Source organism: Microtus oregoni, unplaced genomic scaffold (genome assembly GCF_018167655.1).
Source record: "Microtus oregoni isolate MIOR12 unplaced genomic scaffold, Mior012 000007F_ref0000211, whole genome shotgun sequence".
Classification (NCBI taxonomy): Eukaryota; Metazoa; Chordata; class Mammalia; order Rodentia; family Cricetidae; genus Microtus; species Microtus oregoni.
In genome coordinates, this window is record NW_024543066.1 from 35,473,592 (window position 1) to 35,496,902 (window position 23,311).

Here is a 23,311-nt window from a genome sequence, read left to right on the forward strand (position 1 = left end):
GTAGGTGTTTAGAAGGGAAGCAGCCTAGGCGTCTAGTGTGGCGATTAAGTCTCTTTCCTGGGTGAAACATTAACTCAGGGGTCAAATCTTGGTCTGATCAGTCCAGCCTGTTCTGTATGTGTCTCTGTTTCCTCACGTAGCCTGGGACGCAGCAAGGCTCTCCTCTTAACCTAACCTAGGTGTCTATAGGTAAGACAGACTTCCAGAATTATTGCACGCTCCCTTTCCTTCTCAACATTTCATCAGTCAACCGTGAATGGGCTCCTAGATGGATTGACAGGAGTACAAACGTCTCCTGCATTTCAGGCCAGGCAAAGGAAAGCAAGTGCAATGTTTTAAGAAAGGGACATTGTAAGTTGGTTTTGTGTTTCCATGACTAGGCTTCAGCGTGTTCCCACTTCTTTCATAAATGTTATTTCGCTCCTGTGTGTGTGCCCGTGTGTGTGTGTGTGTGTGTGTGTGTGTGTGTGTGTGTGTGTTCACACGTGGGCTTGGTGAACATATGCAGTTCAAAGGAGAATCTTGGGTGTCTGTCTGTCTGTCTTTTGCTTCTACCTTGTTTCAGCCAGACTCTCTGCTACTTTTCCACGAATCTCCAGAGAATTTGTCTCCACTTCCCAAATCACCATAGGAGCACCAGGATAACAGATGCTTCTGACTTTCTGTGGGTCGTGGGGATTCAAACTCAGGTCCTCACGCCTACATGACAAATGTCTTATTCACTGAGCCGTGATAGACCCATGGCCTCCTTCTTGAAGGACAGTGTTCCTTCCCATTTCTTGAATATTTTCCCACAAACAGGTGCCTTTTGTTTTTCCAACTTTGCTCGCATATATCCAACTTCCTATTATGGCTAGCTGACAATAATTTAAACTACCCCCTTCCAGCTTAAAATTAATTCTTTTCTAGGTAAATATGAATCTTTACGTCTCAAAGATATTAGATTATAGTAATGGAATTAAAAGAGTGACACTCTGGAGAGTACCTTATCCACCTTTCTTTTTGGCAAAATATGTCCTTGGGTGTGGCAGGTAAGTAGATAGAAAGAGGCTTGCAAGATACTAATTGTATGGTACAGGGTAGAGAGATGCATGGCCTCGAACAGATTCCTTGAACTTGTCTGCAGATCATGATGATGCCTGTCATTCCTGCTTCGTGGGACTAGCGTGAGGATAACAAGAAGCAGGTGTGACGTGATCAGGGCAATACATCCTGTTTTTCACTCCTGCTTTCTGAGGACCAGTTTGTGGCTTTTGTGGTCAAGTGGATTCTAATAAAATGTTCCCTTTTGATGATACTTTCAGTTTTCCAAGGCACAGACACCTGTTGTGTATCACGTTAACCCGCCAAGTGGAGTTCCAGGTAAGACCTCTTCTGCTAACCATGAATAATCGTGAATCTCTTTGCCAACCTTGTAAACACTTGTACCAGTGTGTGGTCTCTATAGTCCATTAGCTTCTTATTTTGAAAATAAGTTTTGAAAATAAGTTTCAGCTTCTGGTTTCTTCTTAAATTAGTTTGTTTTTTTTTCCTTTAGGCACTTTTGTTCTATGACTTTACTGATAACAAAAAATTCCAAAACATGATTAAAAAAAAAAGAGAGAGTCCGACAAAATCCAAAGTATTGAACACAGGAGCCTGCAGAAGATAGAAATCACCATTACTCTATTCCCACATGAAATAGTCCATTCACACCAGAACTCCTCACTGAACCCTTACTGTGTGCTAACTTACATTTTTAACTCTCCATATGTATTATTATCTGAGGATCATAAAACATGATGCTACGGGAACTATTTCTCATATTGAAGACAAAGAAATGAGGTATCCGAGGAGTAAATGGTTTCTTCAAAGTAATGGTTCTCAACCTTGCTAATGTTGCCACCCTTTAATACAGTTCTTCAAGCTTTTGAGTCCCTACCCATAAAATTATTTTGTTTCTGCATTATAACTGTAATTTAGCTGCTGTTATGAATCATAACATAAATATCTGATATGCAGGATATCTGATATGTGACCCCCCCACCCAAAGGTGTTGAGACCACAGGTTGAGAACTGCTACTTTAAAGTCCTATCAGGAAGAAGTGGTGCAGCCGAGGTTTGAAGTGAGATAAAGCCCGTGTATGTTGCTATTTTGACGTGTGTCCACTGGTATTGGATACAACTCAGAATGCTATTAGCCTTGATGTTTACCTAGAAGATTTGTTCGTGAGTTAGAGAAACACAGACATATGTACGTGATCTTAGTTAAAAGACTTGGAAAGGAGGAAACACAGGCATATTAGAGCCAGGAGGGTGGACAAGGAGGAGGTTGTGCAAGGGTGGGGATTTACATAGAAGAAGCAGATGCTCAGAGACATAGACCCAGTAACGTTGTAAGTTTTCTTTAAAACTAAATAGTAAACACAGCTTTTAAAAAATGTACCTTACTATTTTTTTATGGGCAAATTCCTATGTGTACGTATATATCAGATTTTTCATTTGTTCTGTATTTTCAGTAAGATATACATCTGCGAACATCATTGCTAATTAAAAAAATCATTACATTTGCTTATTTCCATATCTTTAGTGTGTGTGCGTACCGTGTACATGAGCACAGGTATCACAGCTTGTGTGTGGAGGTCAGAGGACAACTTTCAGTAGCTGGTTCTCTCCTACTACCGTGTGGGTTCAGGGATGAAGCTCAGGTCACCGTGTTCAATGGGAAGTGCCTTTTAAAACCCACTCAAGAACAATGGCAATGGGTTTTTGATCCTACTGCACGTACTGACTTTGTGGGAGCCTAGGCAGTATGGATGCTCACCTTGCTAGACCTGGATGGAGGTGGGTGGTCCTTGGACTTCCCACAGGTCAGGGAACCCTGATTGCTCTTTGGGCTGACGAGGGAGGGGGACTTAATTGGGGGAGGGGGAGGGAAATAGGAGTGGGTGGCGGGGAAGAGACAGAAATCTTTAATAAATAAATTAAAAAGAACAGTGAATAATTGATTTTATTAGAGGTACACCCTGTGCAGAGCGAGTACAACTTAGTACTGTTTTTTAATCATTATTTTCCTATTGTTTACTCCTCTTTTAAATAAATTGATGCCTCTCTACAAAAAAAAATAAATAAAACCCACTGAACCATCTTACAGGGCCATGTTGCTAGGTTTTTAGGTATGATTATGTCAGACTGCATAATTTGTTCTAATTGTTTTTGAAATGATTGACTGGTTAAGACAATAAGAATGAATATCTGTGTTACAGATGGTGTTTGCATGTTACAGTGTTTAGGCAAGATTTATGTATGAGTGTATTTAAAATATATTCTAAAGAACAAGAATTTGGCATTGTCTTACTGATATGAGACTTTCACAGATATATTCCATTGCATTCGTTTGGCTAACCAAGACATAATCACGTCTCATGAAAAAGAATGCAAACTGAGACAGTTATACGGTTATTTGGGTTCCTGGTGTTTGTCTGTAGAGGCTCCAGATAAGGTGACAGATATCTTATTCTGATGAGGGATGAATAAGGAGCCATTGGCGACATGAGGTGGGATGTCAGCTGCTCTCCAGATCTGTCAAACCTGTTTGTCTCGCCAAGGTGGAGTTCTGCACACTGTCTCTTTCACCCTCTGGGGGCACGCAGAATGGTCCCTCAAGGTACAATCTGGTTGCATTTCTGCAATCACTTTCTAGACAATTACTCTCATTTCATTTGGGATGCTTGCCCAGAGTAGCAGCCAGGGGCACGCAGGAGGAGGTAGCTACATACGAGATGGCGTTTTATTTTACGGGTTGTTGGATTTTTGTATGTGCTTAACAGTCCTTCACTGTGGCACGCAATCCCCTGGCACTGTGCTCTGCTTTGCCCATTTGTCAGCCTCTGTTGGGCTTCTCTGTTTAGGGACAAAGACCCTATGGGATTTTCTAATTTCTGTAACCTGCTATTTGTTTTCAAGTTGAACATAACAAAGCTTGACCTCTTCCCAGAGAACTTGGAAGCCAATTGGGCAGCTTCATCCACATTAAGTAGAACTATTCTGCCCATTTAGCAGTAGCAGAAGATTTATGAAAACTCTGACCTTTGTCTCATCCATTAAGGACCCACCCTTTCTCTTTATGCACCTGAAAGGTTCAGTGCTAGCCATGCAATGACCACAGATGAAAGTCTCCCTTACCTATGACACACAGAACAGCATGCAGAGAATCCACAGATGGTGAGGTTCAGCAGCTGGAAGTGCTCATGGAGAAACTCAGAGTTTTCTGGACACAGTGACCCCAAGTGTATCTTGAGGTTTTACCGAACTAACACTATCCCTTTCATCTGCGAAGCTAGTTTATGATAATATTACTGCCTGTATATCTTGAGTAGCCGGTGTTATAGGAACTTGACAGTCCATGATTCACTCTGTCTTGGAACAGCATATTTGCTGAGTGAACAACATATGTCCATTATCCGGACTGTAGCCTTAACTCTTTTGCTGTTTTGTGCTTGTCTTTAGCTCCTGTCTGTTTGGCTCATGAGGGTCTTTTGTCTTTTGTACTTTGAGATATGGAAGATGATTAGGATCCTTGAAGACTAATCAGAGATTGTGTGATACAGCCTCTTCATTTAGCTTTTCACTTTGTGTTCTCATTTTTATTAGTTCTTTGAGAATTTCTGATACTGTATTTTATCACATTTATCCTCTCTTCTCACTCTGTCCAGATTCACTTCCCCTTCCTTACCTATGCAGCTTTGTGTTTTATTTTATCTTCCTTATAACAAATTAATACCAAGTACAATTTATGCCCCCATACTTTTGGGGGTGGCCTTCCACTGGAGTGTGAATGACTTACCAGGGGCCACACTCTTAAAGAAAATTATGCCTCCTCTCTCTGCAGCTTCCTGTTGTCAGTAGCTCTGTATCTAGGGGTAGAGTTTCATGCTAACCTCCCTATTCCAGGCTAGCATGTTGTCTGCTTTTAGCTTGCACATGTTTTGTGCATGCTGTTTCCTCAAGTGCTGTGAGTTTGTTTGTTCCAGCAACGGATCCATTGTGTCTGAAAAACATTGTTTCTTAGTCACCATCCCTGCCTCTAACTCCTACAATCTTTTTACCCCACTTCCACAATGATCCTGGAGTACTTGGGGGTGTGATATGGTTATTCCCAGATACAGCTAAACACTCCATAACTCTTATGCTTTATAAGTTGACCAATTTTGAGTCTCTGAGCTAATTGCCATTTATTGTAAAAAGAAGCTGCTTTCATGAGTGTTGAGAGATATTGCACATAAAACACACACACACACACACAGAGAGAGGGTATCATTTGCTGTTTAATGTGTGCATATGTTGTATACATTCATATCAAAATATGCATATCTGTCTCCTCAAATATAATTTTGAAGATACTCAAGGTCCTTCTAGATTTTCAAACATAGTACACCGATATTATGTAAAGTCACCAAATTGTGCAGTAGAATACCAGGACTTATTTCCCCTTTCACTGGAACTTAGCTGCCATTTGTCAACCTTGGCTTATCCCTCCCTCTCACTGATTCTTCCCAGCCTATTCTTGCCAAGAATAGGTAGGTACTATTCTACTCTCAACTTCTGTGAAGTCAATGTTTTAGGTATTTCATTATTTTAGCCTTCCTGGTGTGTAACTTTGATCACCGGATTCTAACACTCATTTTACATTTATATAATTTATTAAACCTGCTAATTTTATACACCTGTGCCTTGTTGGGTATATGTATGTAACAAAACGAAAGCAAGTAGAACTTATGTTACTCATTTGGAATTTGCACTAAGCTCATTGCATTTTGAACTGTTTTTAAAAACAGGACAAGTAATACAGGTGTATGGCTGGATCATTGCTGACCAATTGGAAACCTTTGATCCTGATGCGGACTACATTGACAGGTAAGCTTAGGTTTGTTCCTGTGTTCACCTGGCTACCCGTGTGCAGATGGGTAGCTTCCTCTGCAGCAGCAAATTGCAAGGGCCCAGCACAGAACTGCCATTTTTCTCTATGCAGTTTATGGTCCTTGGTGCACCAGATTTCAACTTTTACTCTGTGAATGTTTGCAACAGCCAGATTTTTTTTTCTGACAAGTAACAACTGGGCATGTGAATGGCATTGTAACAGCATTCAAGGGTTTTCCTTTCACCCATCCTCTCTTAGGTTAAAGTAATTTCATTCTAAAAGGATACATAAACACTAAAATTCATTAACTCCTTCTTTTTTTTTATTAACTCCTTCTTTTAATCATTGCTCATGCATGCATTCAGAAGTCCTGTTAGTGGGATGAGAGGGAAGTGTGCGCTCAGGTACCAAAGAGGGAAGGAGCCATGGGCTCAGATACTACAAACTGTGTAGCTTGTAATGTTTATTGGGAGTGATTAAATGTGAACATGCCTTTATTTAATGGCTATTTTAGAAGTATAAATTGTTGCAGACTGCCCCCCTTCCTCTGGGTTCCATACTAGGGCCCACAGCCCAGCAGCTTTACTGGAGGCTAGAGTGGTCCTAGGGACCCTAGGGAAGACACTATCCACTACCCTCTAAACTCCTTTAAGCCTGTGCAACAACTCCAAACTGCACTCTCACCCCTGGGCTCCATATCCAGGTCTACTACAGGAGCAGACTTCAGCTTTAAGGAGTATAGGCTGGATCTAGGGTGCCCAGTCCCAGCACCAATACTGGAGGCCAGGCTGGTCCTAGGGATCCCAGAGGCTAGATCAGATCTAGGGATCACAGACTACACCCTTCTCCTGAATTTCATCTCCTGATCTACAACTTTGGAAGAAGACTTTGGCTGAACCAGAGGCCAGAAGACCAGAGAGGAAAGAGAAATCATGGAACAAAACACACATACAACAAAGACGAATGCAGGAATCAACACCAATCATCTCAAATCCAAATGTCTAAATGCCAGTGTAAGAACACAATCAATAACAGAAAAGACACTGTGGCATCACCAGAGCCCTGCCATCCACAACAGCAAGACATGAACAATTCAACACAGCTGAAGCACACGAAAACAACCGTAGTGGTGATATGTGCCCATAATTCCAGTACTTGGGAGGCAAAGGCAGGTGGATCTCTGTGAGTTTGTTGCCAGCCTGGTCTATAGAGAAGTTCCAGGATATACAAACCCTGTATAAAACAAAAAATAAAGAAAATATTCTTAAAAGTGAATTTATAAAGATGATAGAGGTCCTGAAAGAAATGAAGAAATCACTTAAAGAAATTGAGGGAATGACAAACAAAAAATTGGAAGAAATCAATAAATTCCTAAAACAAAAAAGCCAAAGCAGAGCATGAGGACCATGGGAGAGGGTTGAAGGGTAGAGGCACAGAGGGGAGCAGGGAAAAATGTATAGTTCAATAAAATCAATAAAATAATAAATGAATAAATTTAAGAAGTAAACCAAGACAAAAACAAGCAAATAAATTAAGGAAACTGCCCAAGATCTGAAAATGGAAATAAAAGCAATCAATAAAACACAAGTGAATGGAATTCTGGAAAATGGAAAATCTGGGTAAGTGAACAGGAACTACAGATGCAAGCATCACCAACAGAATACCAGAGATGGAAAAAAGAATCTCAGGCATTGAAGACATAACAGAAGAAATGGATTCAACAGTCAAAGAAAATGTTAATTCCAAAAAAATTTGTAACACAAAACATTCAGTAAGTCTGTGACACTATGAAAAGACCAGGCATAAGAATAACAAAAATAGAAGAAGAAGAAGAAACACCGCTCAAAAAACCAGAAAACATATTAAACAAAATAATAGAAGAAAAAATTTCCAACCTGAAAAGAGACATGCTTATGAAGGTACAAGAAGCTTACAGAACACCAAATAGATTGGATTAGAAAAGAAAATCTTTTTGCCATATAATAATCAAAACACTAAACATATAGAACAAAAAAAGAATATTAAAAGTGGCAGAGGGAAAAGGTCAAGTAACATAAAAGGCAGGCCTATTAGAATCACACCTGACTTTTTAGTGGTTACTCTGAAATCCAGAAGGACTTGGGCTGATACCTTGCAGGCTGTAAGGAACTATGGATGCTAGCCCAGACTATATAGCCAGCAAAACTGTCTGTCAATCACCCTAGATGGAGTAAACAAGGTATTTCATGACAAAGTCAAATTTAAAAAAAAAATCTATCCACAAACTTAGTCTTACAGAAGGTACTAGAAGGAAAACTCCAATCCCAGGAAGTTAACTACACCCACAAAAACACAGGCAATAGGTAATCTCATATGAGTAAAACCCAAAGAAGGGAAACATACAAACACAGAGACACAGAGACACGCAGATACACACACAGACACAAACACATACACACTACCACCACAAACAACAAGATAACAGAAATCAGGGATCAACGGTCATTAATATCCCTCAATATCAATGAACTCAATTCACCAATAAAAAGACACGACACAGGCTAACACAACGGGTATGAAAGCAGGACCCATTCTTCTGCTGCATGCAAGAAACACACCTTAACATCAAAGATAGACATTACCTCAGGGTAAGAGATTGGAAAAAGATTTTCTAATCAAATGGACCTAAGAAGCAAGCTGGTGTAGCTATCCTAATAGGTAACAAAATATACTTCCAACCAAAATTAATCAAAAGAGAAGGGCATTTCATATTCATCAGGAAAAATCCACAAAGATGATGTTTCATCTCTGAACATTTATGTTCCAATTGTAAGGGTACCCAAATTTGTGAAACATTACTAAAGCTTAAATCACACATAGATCACCACACAATAATAGTGGGAGAATTTAACACCCAACTCTCAGCAATGGGCAGGTCATCCAGACAGAAATTGAGCAGAGAAATAACAGAACAGACGTATGACTCAAGTAGACTTAACAGACATCTACAGAACATTTTACCCAAACACAAAAGAATATGCCTTCTTCTCAATACCACATGAAAACTTCTTCAAAACTGACCTTATACTCAGTCACAAAATAAGTCTCAAGAGATACAAAAAACTGAAATAACCTCCTATGTCATATCAGACCACCATGGATTAAAGCTGGATTTCAACAACAACAGAAAGCTGACAGACTCATAGAAACTTAACAACTCTCTATGGAGTTAACACTGGGTCAAGGAAGAAATAAAGAAAGAAGTTAAAGACTTCCTAGAATTCAACAAAAATGAGGGCACAAGGTACCCAAATAGTGGATTAATATAAGTTATAAGAGTTAATAAGAAGCCTGAGCTAATGGGCCAATCAGTTTATAACTAATGTAGGCCTCTGTGTGATTTCTTTGGGACCTAACGACTGCGGGAACTGGGCAGGACAGAAAGCTCAGACAACAGTCTCCTACTCTTTTGATGGCTTTTGGGACCATACTCCTCATATTGGGTCACCTTGCCAAGCCTTAATATATTGCAAGGAGGAGCTGCTTGTTAGTCCTGGTTGCCCAGCTAGCTTAGTCCTGAAATAACCACACAGGAACTGTATTAATTAAATCACTGCTTGGCCCACTAGCTCTAGTTTCTTATTGGCTAATTCTTACATCTTAATTTAACCTATTTCTATTAATCTGTGTATTTCCACATGGCAGTGGCTTACCAGGTAAATTTTTTTTTTTCGAGACAGGGTTTCTCTGTGGCTATGGAGCCTGTCCTGGAACTAGCTCTGTAGACCAGGCTGGTCTCGAACTCACAGAGATCCGCCTGCCTCTGCCTCCCGAGTGCTGGGATTAAAGGCATGCGCCACCACTGCCCGGCCAGGTAAAATTTTTAGCATCCATCTGCAGCGGCTCTATGGCAGCTCTCCTCCACTCTGCCTTTCTTCCTCCCCATATTCAGTTCTGTCTTCCCCGCCTACCTAAGTTCTGCCCTATCAACCAGGCCAAGGCAGTTTCTTTATTCATTAAGAAATGAAAGCAACACACAAACAAAAGGCACTCCTACACCATTAATACATGGGGAGATGCTTAGTCTTACTGGACCTTAGTGTGTATGTTTTGCTGATACTCATGGGAGACCTGTCACCTCCTAAACAGAAACAGAGGAGGAGTGAATTGCAGGATAGGAACAGAGGAGGTGGGGTGGTGGGGTGGTGGGGTGATGGGGTGGTGGGGAGAAGAGGAGGGAGGGAAAACTGCTGCCAGGATATATGTTTGCATATAGTATAAACCATTACTATGAAATCATCTGTGCTGGGGAGAAGACCAGAGTTCATGGGGCACTCTAGACAGCTGCTGTCACCCAACAAATTCAGCAATCACAGTGATGATTTATAAATCAGAAGAACCATTTCCTCATTATTTACCCAACTGCATGCTGTCTATATGGTGTGTCTAATTTTTTTCTTCACCCCTGAAGGTCTTAGAGGCGTTTCCTATTGCTTCTCTATCTTTTTCATTCTGCCTTCTATTTTTAGCATTAAGATATGCTTAACTTCTTTTTTTACTTCTTTTAATAAAAAAATGACTTCTACTGGGGACAGAAAGTCCAAGAACACCCTTAGTTAATGTGCCATCTTCACTGCTTGGATCTGTCTCAGCCTTAATTTGGGGTTCAGCTTTTAAAAGGAGACAACGAGGGCACATGCTCAATGACTGTGCAGACAAAGCATTGCCATCATGGAGACGAGGGAAAATTTGGGATAAAACTCCACTAGCAGTGATGGAGGCATAGGCCCTGAGGGTACCTCTACTCTCCGGGAGGAAAGTTACCATCTTCACTGAGTCTCCTGCAGTGGTTCTGGTTAGGCTTAGAGGAGAAAGTTCACAGCATTCAGTCTTTTGGCAGCTGTGTTTACTGGGAACACTAAGCTATTATTTTTTGTCTTTGTTTCTCTTTTCTGCCCTCCAATCCAGCCCATTGATCCTGGAAGCTGGCAGAGACAAATGGCTTACTCCTTGTTCTGTTGTAAATAAGCAGACAGGAAGCTGGTGAGTAGTTTTTGTTGTTACTGTTTCCTTGTGAACGAGTGTGCTTCCCTTTTCTTCCACAGCACAACCTCAAAAGCATAGACTGATCTTTTTAAAAATGTAAGTCAAGTGCAACAGTTAGCTGTCTTATCTTTAAAGTCACTGGAAAAGATGAAAGAATTGGGAATCAGTTGAAAATAAAAATTAGATCAGAATCTAAAACCTTTTGTGAAAACATGTAGGCCCTGTTTATTAAAGGCACAGGCCCGTGCCAAAGCTTGTCCAGTGCTCTGCACTGAACAAGTCAATCATCGTGTGATACGTGCATATGATTATTTTTTTTTTCAGAGCACACAGGATTTCAGAGAGCAAGCAGCAGAGCTGAGCCTGTATCCCTGTGTGACTAACTAGCATCCATAGTCCATGTCCTAATCACTGTGACTATAATGACCAGGAATGCTTTACCTGAAACGTGTTATCCTTTACTCCCTTTTAAAACTCTTGTGATGTTCTTGTTGTGTATGCATGTTTACATGTGTATGGGGAATGTATATATGAGGCTTTACATGTGCATACATGTAGTTTCACGTTTGGTGTGTGGAATTATAGTAGATCTATTTCTCACCCTCCCTGTTCAAAGAGACAGGCCCTCTTATTAAAAGTCAGAGCTAGGTATGACTAGCCTTGCCCACACGAAGTCCCATTATGAAATATTTTAAAAACATTGTCTACATGCTCTAGGTCATATAGCCACAATTTGACTAGATGTTTACTTTGATTTCAACCAGGTGGATTAATTTTCCTTTGTGGTTATTATAAGAATTGTGTGCTATGGCCTGGCTTCTTGGGCTGAGTATTTAGTGAAGCCACATTCTATTCTATAGTTTTTTTCTAGTGTCTTCAATTCATTTGCATAAAATTGTCTGTTTTTAACTCTTATCTTTGATAGATTTTATTTTACTCATCATAAAGTAGATTTTGGAAAAAAACCTAGAAATTGGGAGTAAGTTAAATTTTGATTCCCACACTGCATTTGGCATGTGACTTATATATTGACAACTCTATTTAGTATTATCATAAGTATTTGACCATGACCTTACTATGCCTTCAATATGCTTCAGTTTCTCTGGCTAATTTGACTTCTATATATTGTTTTCTTAAAGAGTTTGGAATTCTAAGAAATTTCCTGGTTATTCTTACTTCAATATGTTTTTCTCAGTTTTCCCATCCAGGAGGAACATGGCCTTGGGACTGTGCAGTGCCGTGTGGAAGGCGACTACATTGGTCTGTTTTAGAGCCAATTATTTAAAAGACTCATCCATTTCTTTCTTGATATCCAGAAATGTGAAAAATATTCGTCAGATAGAATCATGATAATAATAATTGCTACAAAAATAACTTTAAAAAACACTACACCAAACAACTTCCATATCAACCGATTTATTTATCATAATCAGCAATTTTACTTTACAAGCGATTATATAGACAATGTCCACTAGTATGTTAGGATTTAAATCATACTTCATCTCAATCTAAGCCCTGGGCTTTATTTGACTTACATGTGTCCATTTTGTCATGAAAGTCCGTGATATCTTTTCTTGGGCAACGTAAAAGAAATTCCAGGCTTGGACAGTAATGATGATGTAGAAGCATCAATATCCTGGCCTAGGAGATTCATGTGTAGAACTGTATTCATAGCTATTTCCTTGTGTTTCAGGTTCCCAAAATGTTAGTTTCTCAGTATTTAACAAAGGGAGGTAAGTAACTGGGGCAGACAAATCTGTCTGTGTCTTGTATTATGCGTAACATCCTGTATACTACTCTCTTTAGCCTTCATCTTTCCAATCGTACAGCAATAGAATATAGAAAGTGTCCTGCATCTCCTTGCTTTCCTTCACTTGAGTGAGCATTGTGCTCTGTCTTATCTATGGGCATCACAAATGTTTCAGTTCAGGGATGGTACAGAATTTTAAGAACTAGTCCTTAAGTCAAAGCAGAATGCTGATATAGCTCTCACACGTGTTGTGGGATGCAGGTGTTGTCTTCATCAAGACATAAAGAGTTCATATTTCATCATTCTTTGGAGACAGATAAATTAGGATTCTGGATTTCTATGTGCACCTTTATTCTTGTTCTGCTAGATGTTTTGGTCCTTGAAAGTGCATTGTTTGTTAATTAATTTTATTGTGTTTATATTAACAACTACACATGGGTATATAACTCAAAGTTTGGATTTGCTTTCTCTTTCTTCTCAGCTCGAAAGTGATCTACTATATTGTAGAGCTCTACTGTATCTATTTATCTAGTGTAGGAATCTACTGTATCTATCTAGTGTATGTTAGCTCAGTATCAGGCCCATTCATGTTTGCTTCTAACGTTCTAAAAAAGAGAGATTATTCCCATACAATCATTTTATCTATGAGACGAGTTTGTATCCACTGATACTGTTTTCTCATTATCAAAAGAAACCGGTGTCCAAACTGTTAAATTTATTGGAGGTTATTCTGTGAACTTCCTTTCAAGCAATCAGTTTTTTTAGAAAATGCAATAGTAGGTGACATTTTACCAAAAGCCTTAATTTTCCTTTGAAGGTCGATGGTGCACAAGGAAGCCTGGCTGATCAGTGCTAAACAGGACCTGTTCCTATACCAGACACACTCAGGTACTCTGTCCCTTCATCCTGTCTTCTTCACCCAATGTTAGACTCTCCTGTTTTTCCTATGGCAGTTTTTCTTTGGCCATTAACATAACATCTTGATTCAGGTTGAAATGAAGTTGCTTGTGTCTGTGTCAGCTTTGGTATTTACAGTCCTGCTTTGTTTATTGATGTTCTGAGGAAGCATCATTAAGTGCTTTTGTTACCATGCTTTCCTCATAGCTTTCCTGCACACAAATGCAGATGCTGGGCCAGGCGATGGTGGCGCACGCCTTTAATCCCAGCACTCGGGAGGCAGAGGCAGGCGGATCTCTGTGAGTTCGAGACCAGCCTGGTCTACAGAGCTAGTTCCAGGACAGGCTTCAAAGCCACAGAGAAACCCTGTCTCGAAAAACCAAAAAAACAAAACAAAACAAAACAACAACAACAACAAAATAAATGCAGATGCTGCAGCTTAACTATGCATTGTGCCTACTTCATGCAAGTAGGAGATGAGGAAAACATGGCATGCATGAAGCTGGTGTCACTGTAATAAAGCACACTGTTTTACAATGAGCTCTTTATTTTATAAGCAAGAATAATAACCATCAACAGCATAAAAAGTATAGGAATAGTATAATATAATAAGCAGATAAATGCAATTTAAATGAACTATTATTAAATCTAGATTATACATGTTTGTGTTAGGCTTTTTTTATTGCATTTTAACACTGTGTTATTGTATGACAGTTTAATAATTTGTATAACAAGTTGCAGTTATTTCACTTGCCATTCCATTCGTTCATCCTCCCCCAATGGCAGCATAGTAGGTTTATATGCACCAGCAATACCACAGATATTTGTGGTGTGTACTGTGATACATCCTTACAGTAGGCTTGCTGATACTACTACATGGCAAGAAGTTTTCAGCACCAGTGCAGTCTATGGGACTACTGATATAGATGTGAACTGTTGTGGGTAGATGTCTTGTCAAGTGCTGCATCCAAAGAGGCTCGATTGTAGATGTCTATACAAAGTCTATGGATATAGACAGAATGAAATAAACAATAGTCATGTCTTCCTCTGTGTTCTAAAAAAAATAACAGAATAAAGGTGATGGTTAAAACATTTAACAGGATGTCTTTCTGGTCATTCTAGCGCCCATCTCTGAATTTATGCATTCTTCCAATGCTTTATAACTTGCCTATTTTGATGCTAAGCTCTGGTATTGCCCTCTGATGGTCAAACCCTGATACTGAAAGAACACTGAAATTGGAAACTTGCATGAAATTGTGAACTCAGTTTAGTAGTAGGCAGTTGGTTATTTAAAGAGTGCACACAGTGCCGGGCGGTGGTGGCGCACGCCTTTAATCCCAGCACTCGGGAGGCAGAGGCAGGCGGATCTCTGTGAGTTCGAGGCCAGCCTGGTCTAGAAGGGCTAGTCCAGGATAGGAACCAAAAAAGCTGCGGAGAAACCCTGTCTTGAAAAATCAGAAAAAAAAAGAGTGCACACAGTGTGTAGGTTTTAATATAATGACAAACCTACTGAAAACGGGTCTGCGAGAGGTTCAGATTTCAGAAGCAACAAAAATTTGCCTCTCCAAATGAGAAAACTATCATCTCATAGATGGTGGGACAAATGCCATTCATTCTCTGGACAGACGATGCTGCTGGAACTAAATTCTGACCCTGGTGTGTCTTGTCTTTAAACAGTAGTGTAGTATGTTCGAGAGCTGCTGTGAAGAAACACCCATACCGATGGATACACAGTAATAGGAGCAACAAGATGATCAATCTCTTACTGAGTGTTTGGCATATAACTTCAATATTCATTTCTTTTAACTGAAAGAAAGAGTACATCACCATTAGTTTTCTTTGGAGAAAGCAGATTAAGACGGTATGCAACCTGTCCAAAGGTCCTTTCAAACTGGTAAAAAAAATCCCATGCACGTAACCAACACCCTTCAGGAAGCATGCTGTCTCTGGTACCGTACCTCAGGCTTTCACGACTCTGCTCTGATTGTAGAGCCCTGCCGTGCTGGAGGGGCAGGCTGACAATATCCATTATCATACACTTTCTGGGCTGAAGACTCAGAGGCACTAGCATTTTCATAGTGGCGGCATCCCTGGGGATATGGACAATCTGTAGAGTCTGGGGCTGAGCCTCTGCAGGCTAGCGCTCCGTAACTAGTCCAGTGTGGTTAAGCCCCTAAGTTGCTGAGCCTGGATTCAGTATCTGTGAAATGAATGATGTGGTGCTTTTCCTTTTAACTCTAAAATTGTCTAAAACAGCTGGTGAGGAAGAGTATTTTAAGTCACCCAAAATTCTCTGTCCTATTTATGATCATGCTCACAGAATCACAAATTCTTTCATTTTGTTTCTCATATGCTTCTTAAGTATGGCATGTCTACTTTTTATTTTATTTTATTTTATTTTGTTTGAGTTACGAGACAGAGATTCTCTGTGTAGCTCTGGCTGTCCTGGAACTTGGTTTGTAGATTAGGCAATCCTCAAACTCAGGTATCTGCCTGCCTCTGCCTCCCAAGTTCTGGGATTAAAAGACTGTGCCATTACACGTGGCTGGCGCATCTATTTTATCTGTATACCCACTGTGCCATTATGGGCTCCATAATCTCCTGAATAGATTGCTCTTGTGATCTCTAAGGGTTCTGACTTGACATTTATCTCCTGCAGATCCATATTCTACCCATTTGCCAGGAGTCTCTATATCAAGTACCCACTTGACTCTTCCTCACCATGCACATCCTATAAAGCAGTGGTTCTCAACCTCTCTAATGCTGTGACCTTCTAAAGGATTTTATCATGCTGTGGTGATCCCCCCACCATAAAATTATTTTCATTGCTACTTTATAACTGGAATTTTTCTACTGTCATGAATTGCAATTCAAATATCTTACATGCAGGATGGTCTTAGGCAGTTCCCATGAAAAAGTCACTCAGTCCCCATTGGGGCCACCATCCCACAGGTCGAGAAACATTGCTCTAAGGGATTATCATCTTCAGTGAGAAACAGCCCAAGACGCCTTCACTTACCTTCTATGCTTCTCCAGCTCCCTGTTCTCCCCTTCCTCCTCCCTGCCTCACTTCCACCTCTCTACCTATTCTAACTACACTATATGCATTGTACAACCTTTTCCCTATCCTGGCTATTATTTGTTTTAATATCCCCTCTCCCTTTTATGTGGTCAGTTATATATATTTTTTCATTTTATTCCTGAATCAGAGTCTTACTATATAACCTAAGCCAGCGTTGACTTTGTTAGACCCTGGTTTCAACCTTCCCGGTTCCAGGGCTATACCAGATGGACACCTGCATGCTCAGCTTTCCTTGGTGAGATTAAACTCATCAGTTCAGATATCATTCCCAGAAAGTTTATTCTCTCCTCGGTAACCCCAGTCTCTCCTGAGCCTTTCTCTGCCTCAGAGCCTCTCTAATTTAGCTGACCTGAAGTACTGTAATTAGATTCCTTATACATGCACTTCCTTACCATAGTCACTGACTTGAAGAAAGAAACTACTCCAAATTCGTCTCTGTCTTCCTAGTGCAATCGAGTAGACACGTTGAATGTCAGAAAAGATTGTGCTACCACAGCTGTCCTAAAAGGCCAGGAACCCTTTTCTGGTGAACAACAGTGGGCACAGAGACCTGCAGCTGCTCCAGATGCAGAGGATAAGCAATGACTCGAAATGAGACACTTCCTTAAATAAATAAAACACTTCCTGTAAGACTGGAGAAACACTGTGGGAGAGAGGGCAGAAAGAATGTAGGAGCCAGACACAGGGAGGGGGAGGCATAAGATGCCACCTTCAGGCACGGTGCAGCCACTGCAATCCTGAACTCCCAGCGGCTGCAGTTAACCTGCACGGGAGCTGCACGTACACAGGATGCAGGTTAACCCAGTAGCCATCAGTTATGGCAGAAGAGGGTGTCATGAGATCATATCCCTCTCTGTTTAACTACTGGAAACTGAAAGTTCTGGAAGAGGGGGAATCCTTGTCTTGGGTTTGGGGCCCACTGATGAGTGTACCAAGTTCCAGGGGAAAGTACTGAACTTATGGCTGAACAGTCACCCTTGACCAATCTCCATGGGTCACCAGACAAAATAAAAAGACTCAGATGTGGGAAAAGGATTCGTAGGGATGGAAGGGTCTTGAGAGGGTGGGAGATGAAGGTAATTTATTAGAATGCATCTTATTCATGCATGAAGATGTCAAGGAGTAAAGTGATTTTTAAAAACAGATTCCTATTTTGAACTTAGAAGCATTCATGACCTAAGTAAATACACTTAGTTTATGTCATGCTCTGAATATATGTTTACTGAATATTATAGTTATATATATGTATATAAGTTTACAATTATATACATATATATATATATACATATACATACAATTAAATAATCAAAGATCACAGCTCTTCTTCACCCTGAAAGGAACCAAACTTCAAACTGTGGGCATTTAAAGAAAGGACAAGGTGCTGAAGAGATGGCTCAGTGGTTAAAAGCACACACTGATCTTGCAGAAGACATAAGTTAAGTTCTCAGCACCAACACTACAATCTATAACCTCAGCTCCAAAATGGTCTCATGCCCTCTTCTGGCATCTGCAAGTGCCACCCACCCACACACGTAATTAAACCAAATCTTTAAAGAAAGGATAACATAAAATCCTTGTGGGAATTTATCATAATGCTATAGAACAATGACTCCCAACCTTTCTAATGCTGTGACCCTTTAATACAGTTCCTAATGGTGTGGTGATCTCAACCATAAAATTATTTTGTTACTACACCATAACTGTAATTTTGCTACTGTTAGGAATCATAAAGTGACTGCTCTGCACCCTCAAAGGGGCTGAGACCCACTGGTTGAGAACCGCTGCTGTAGGGGCTTTGGTTTGAGTGTGGGTCATCTGCGTGTGCCTGTGGTTGAAGCTTGCAGCATGGGGAAGAACTAAGATTGGGGTAACGAAAGTTCTGCCCTGTGCATCCATTAGTGATCCTTCCATGTTGTGTAAACTACTGTCCTCCATTGTCGAACTAAACCCTTGATGGGAAGAGACCTATTTCATAAGAAAGAATAAGGGGTACAAAGACTTTTGCTGATACTGTGAGCGACCTTGCCTATAAATACTGATCCTCTATAATATATGTTTATCATCCTTTTTATTATCAAGGACATTTAAAATGACAATTCGAAAAGCTTCAACTGCTGCCGGACTTGCGGCATAAGAATTATGTTATGATGCTTTCTCTTACTGTCCAGCGCACGTCACATTGCATGTCTAGAAGCTTACGTTTTTATAACCTCTTGCAGAAATCCAATCTGTGTTTCCAAAAGTTGGGAGCCTTGGTGGAAGAACAGACATCACCATTACAGGAGATTTCTTTGACTCTTCTGCCCAGGTTACCATTGCAGGTAATTATGTTAAAATGGATGTAAATGGTTCAGTTTTAAATGCTATAGGAGTTTCTATCTCTAATGACCCAGGACTGTGAAGGGAAGCTTTCTTACATTTTTTTAAAATTTATTTATTAAAGATTTCTGTCTCTTCCCCGCCACCGCCTCCCATTTCCCTTCCCCTCCCCCAATCAAGTCCCCCTCCCTCATCAGCCCAAAGAGCAATCAGGGTTCACTGCCCTGTGGGAAGTCCAAGGACCACCCACCTCCATCCAGGTCTAGTAAGGTGAGCATCCAAACTGCTTAGGCTCCCACAAAGCCAGTACGTGCAGTAGGATCAAAAACCCATAAACATTCGTCTACTTTTTAATTAATTAATTAATTTGTTGTGTGCGTGTCTCTTTGTGTGCATGTGTATCTGCAAGTGTATTTACGAACTTTACAAATTCTCCTTAGGCATCCCATGTGACATTAGACGTGTGTCTCCCAGGAAGATTGAATGTACTACTAGGGCTCCAGGAAGAGGAGCAAGGCTCACGGCTCCTCAGGCTGGTAAGGAAGTCACCACAGCTGCTCAGTGATCTCTCCACTATCATGCTTTGTCCCAACAATCTGGAGAGTAGAAGGAAACATGTTGACTGGATCCCTAATGTCGTGGCAAAGCCTTTCATATCAGGGACTATCTCAGATTCATTGAGTTGCAAATGGCACTAGATTCCTAGCCCTAGCCATATGTCTAAACAATAGACTCCAGGCAGAATAGAACTGCCATCAAGACACGGCAGCTCTTGGAAGGAATCCCCAAAGTGACGCTCTGCATTTGGTAGGAAGGGTGTATGTGTATTGGCCGAGGAGACAGGAGCAGTGGAGCATTCTCTTTTGTGCTCCTAGCAGCAGCAGTAGGTAGGTCAGTGAGTAGGGCATGCTGGGGTATATCTAAATGCTGTTTATTTCCCCTGTGGGCCTTTGCCCGCTGATATTACAGATGGGGATATGCGGTGACATGGCCACCAGCATCTTCCTCCAATAGACAGAAATGGAGGAGGCAAGGCAGCAGGTTCCACCTGTCCTTCTTAGTATGAAGCGCCCATATTTTAGCATTAGAGACTCTAGTGCAGTTAAGCATAAGGAAGGTTGGCAAGTTGCTCCGCAGAGAACGACAGTCCGATGCTGTGCATAAGGCACTGACCTAATGCTTAAAGATGTAGTGAGCCAATTCCAAAGGCTCAGCACCTGTAAGCAAAGCTGCCCTGCAGGAGCAAAACCTTTCTAAAGACGGGCCTTTGCTGTGTGGAGACACATAGAATTCTCTGGCTGGAGAATTCTGCAGCGCCCAGATCCCCAGTGTTTACTTGAGGAGAGCTCCCATCCCAGGAGACAAAGGTACTGAAACAAGTAATACAAAGAAAGTGTTTCCTGCAGCAGGAAGCAGGAGCCAGTTCCCTTGTTGAGCGTTTGTTGCTTAAGCTGCTCCAGCCATGGTAGGATCGTTTCCGGAAAGCAGCTGTTTGAGTTAGTGATGCCCTTTATGAAAGCTTTTGAGGTTTGTCCCATGGAAGTGGGGCAAAACTCCACGCAAAGCGGTACTGCTCCAACATGCCTGATTCTTGTCCTCAGAAGACAGGATGACATTAGCATCTATCGAGTAGACATCAGGGATGCAGCCCATCCTGCAGTGTACAGCACAGTCCAGCAACAGAGCTGCCCAGAGTAAAATAGCAATAGTGTGGAGGATGAGAATCCCAAAGTTACAGAAACATTCTTTTTTTTTATATTTAAATTTATTTATTTATTAAGGATTTCTGCCTCGTCCCCGCAACCGCTTCCCATTTCCCTCCCCCTCCCCCGATCAAGTCCCCCTCCCTCATCTGCTCGAAGAGCAATCAGGGTTCCCTGACCTGTGGGAAGCCCAAGGACTGCCCACCTCTATCCAGGTCTCGTAAGGTGAGCATCCAAACTGCCTAGGCTCCCACAAAGCCAGTACGTGCAGTAGGATCAAAAACCCACTGCAATTGTTCTTGAATTCTCAGTATTCCTCATTGTCCGCTATGTTCAGCTAGTCCGGATTTATCCCATGCTTTTTCAGACCTAGGCCAGCTGGCCTTGGTGAGTTCCCAATAGAACATCCCCATTGTCTTAGTGTGTGGGTGCACCCCTCGTGGTCCTGAGTTCCTTGCTCATGCTCCGTCTCCTTCTGCTCCTGATTTGGACCTTGAGATTTCTGTCCGGTGCTCCCATGCGGGTCTCTGTCTCTGTCTCCTTTCATCGCCTGATGAAGGTTAATATTCATGAGGATGCCTATGTGTTTGTCTTTGGATTCACCTTCTTATTTAGCTTCTCTAGGAACATGAATTATAAGCTCAATGTCCTTTATTTATGGCTAGAAACCAAATATGAGTGAGTACATCCCATGTTCCTCTTTTTGGGTCTGGCTTACCTCACTCAGGATAGTGTCATGGCAGCATTGTTTGTAATAGCCAGAACCTGGAAACAACCTAGATGCCCTTCAACGGAAGAATGGATGAAGAAAGTATGGAATATATACATATTAGAGTATTACTCAGCAGTAAAAAACAAGGACTTCTTGAATTTTGCATAAAAATGGATGGAAATACAGAAACATTCTTAACATGCTCCTAAGTCTCTGCTTTTCCCTTATTTACTGTTTATCTTTGGGCTCAATGAGGAGCAACATTGGTAGTTTATAATAATAGTTATCATGGATATCCTTTATTGAGTCTTCACTCTCTCTCCTAATCTTTTCAGATGTTGCATATTGTTTCTAGTTCTTATTGACCCTGTTTTGATGTATGAGTGAACGGGGACCCAGGGCATTGAAAAACGCTCCTAAACTTCATACCTAGTAAAGGGTGGAGCAAGAATCTGAATGATCAATCAAGATGACTATCCAATATTGATCAAAATTAGTTTCCAGTATCAATGCCCATATGCCTTTTGACTTAAGATTTTCTTAATATAAAGTGCACATTAATAAGTGCATAGCATAATAAGTGCATAGCATCATTTAAATGCCACATATTTAAATTGTGCCACTGATTGGCTTTGTGTGCAGGTCAATAAATTGAAATCATGATACTTGAAAATTTTAAGGGTTGGCAATTTTTCTAGGAAAAGGGAATTTTATGAAATAGAATTTGCAGGCTGAATCAGGGCTTTAAGGACACCGAAGGTCATGTCCAATTTCAGAAGTCACAAAGTCAGGCCACACCACAGCTTATTATTGCACAGATCACATCTTCTGAACAACAGCATTTTTCCTTCATGTCCTCTCCAGGACTTGGCTTTTTTCTGTGGCATGGCTGCGGAAAGGCTCCCTAGTCTCCTCTGTCCTCTGAGAGCATCTCTCTTTAATGTTTAATCTCTCATTAAGTTCTCTTTCCAAGAGACTAAATTTTACTGGGGGAGTATCTATCTATCTATCTATCTATCTATCTATCTATCTATCATGTATCTATCTATCTATCTATCTGTCTATCTATTTATCTATCTCTCTATCATTTATCTATCTATCTCTCTATCATCTATCTATCTTCTATATCTATCTATCTATCTATCTATCTATCTATCTATCTATCATCTATCTATCTATCATCTATCTATCTATCATCTATCTATCTTCTATATCTATCTATCATCTATCTATCATCTATCTATCTATCTATCTATCTATCTATCTATCTATCTATCATCTATCTTCTATCTCTCTCTATCATATCTATCTATCTATCTATCTATCTATCTATCTATCTATCTATCTATCAATCTTCTATATCTATCTATCTATCATCTATCTATCATCTATATTCTATCTCTCTCTATCATATCTATCTATCTATCTATCTATCTATCTATCTATCTTCTATATCTATCTATCTATCTATCTATCTATCTATCTATCTATCATCTATCTTCTATCTCTCTCTATCATATCTATCTATCATATCTATCTATCTATTTATCATCTATCTATCTATCTATCTATCTATCTATCTATCTATCTATCTATCATCTATCTATCTTCTATCTCTCTCTATCATCTATATCTATCTATCTATCTATCTATCTATCTATCTATCTATCTATCTAATCTATCTATCTATCATCTATCTATCTTCTATATCTATCTATCTATCTATCTATCTATCTATCTATCTATCTATCTATCTATCTTCTTTCCAGAAACTTCCTAGTATCTACAGACTCTCTCTTAGGACTCTCCCATCTTGGTTTCTGGCGACTCACCTTCATAAATAACACCCATAGTGCTTTTCACTCTGTAATTTAAGAAAGATCTTTGTGAGGAGAAACACCACTTGGTTTTGGGGTGTACATGT

The 23,311-nt window shown here is 40.4% G+C and overlaps 1 protein-coding gene across 1 annotated transcript in view; it reads left to right on the forward strand.

Moving 5' to 3' along the window:
- Positions 1 to 23,311, forward strand: part of Pkhd1 (PKHD1 ciliary IPT domain containing fibrocystin/polyductin) — a 443,194-nt gene that overhangs the window by 7,463 nt on the left and 412,420 nt on the right. Inside the window, exons 5-12 of the mRNA XM_041656327.1 lie at positions 1,305 to 1,362; positions 5,817 to 5,895; positions 10,847 to 10,921; positions 12,120 to 12,184; positions 12,618 to 12,657; positions 13,492 to 13,562; positions 18,873 to 18,974; positions 19,413 to 19,508. Coding sequence (XP_041512261.1) covers positions 1,305 to 1,362; positions 5,817 to 5,895; positions 10,847 to 10,921; positions 12,120 to 12,184; positions 12,618 to 12,657; positions 13,492 to 13,562; positions 18,873 to 18,974; positions 19,413 to 19,508 — 586 coding nt within the window. The remainder of the gene's footprint in view (positions 1 to 1,304; positions 1,363 to 5,816; positions 5,896 to 10,846; positions 10,922 to 12,119; positions 12,185 to 12,617; positions 12,658 to 13,491; positions 13,563 to 18,872; positions 18,975 to 19,412; positions 19,509 to 23,311) is intronic.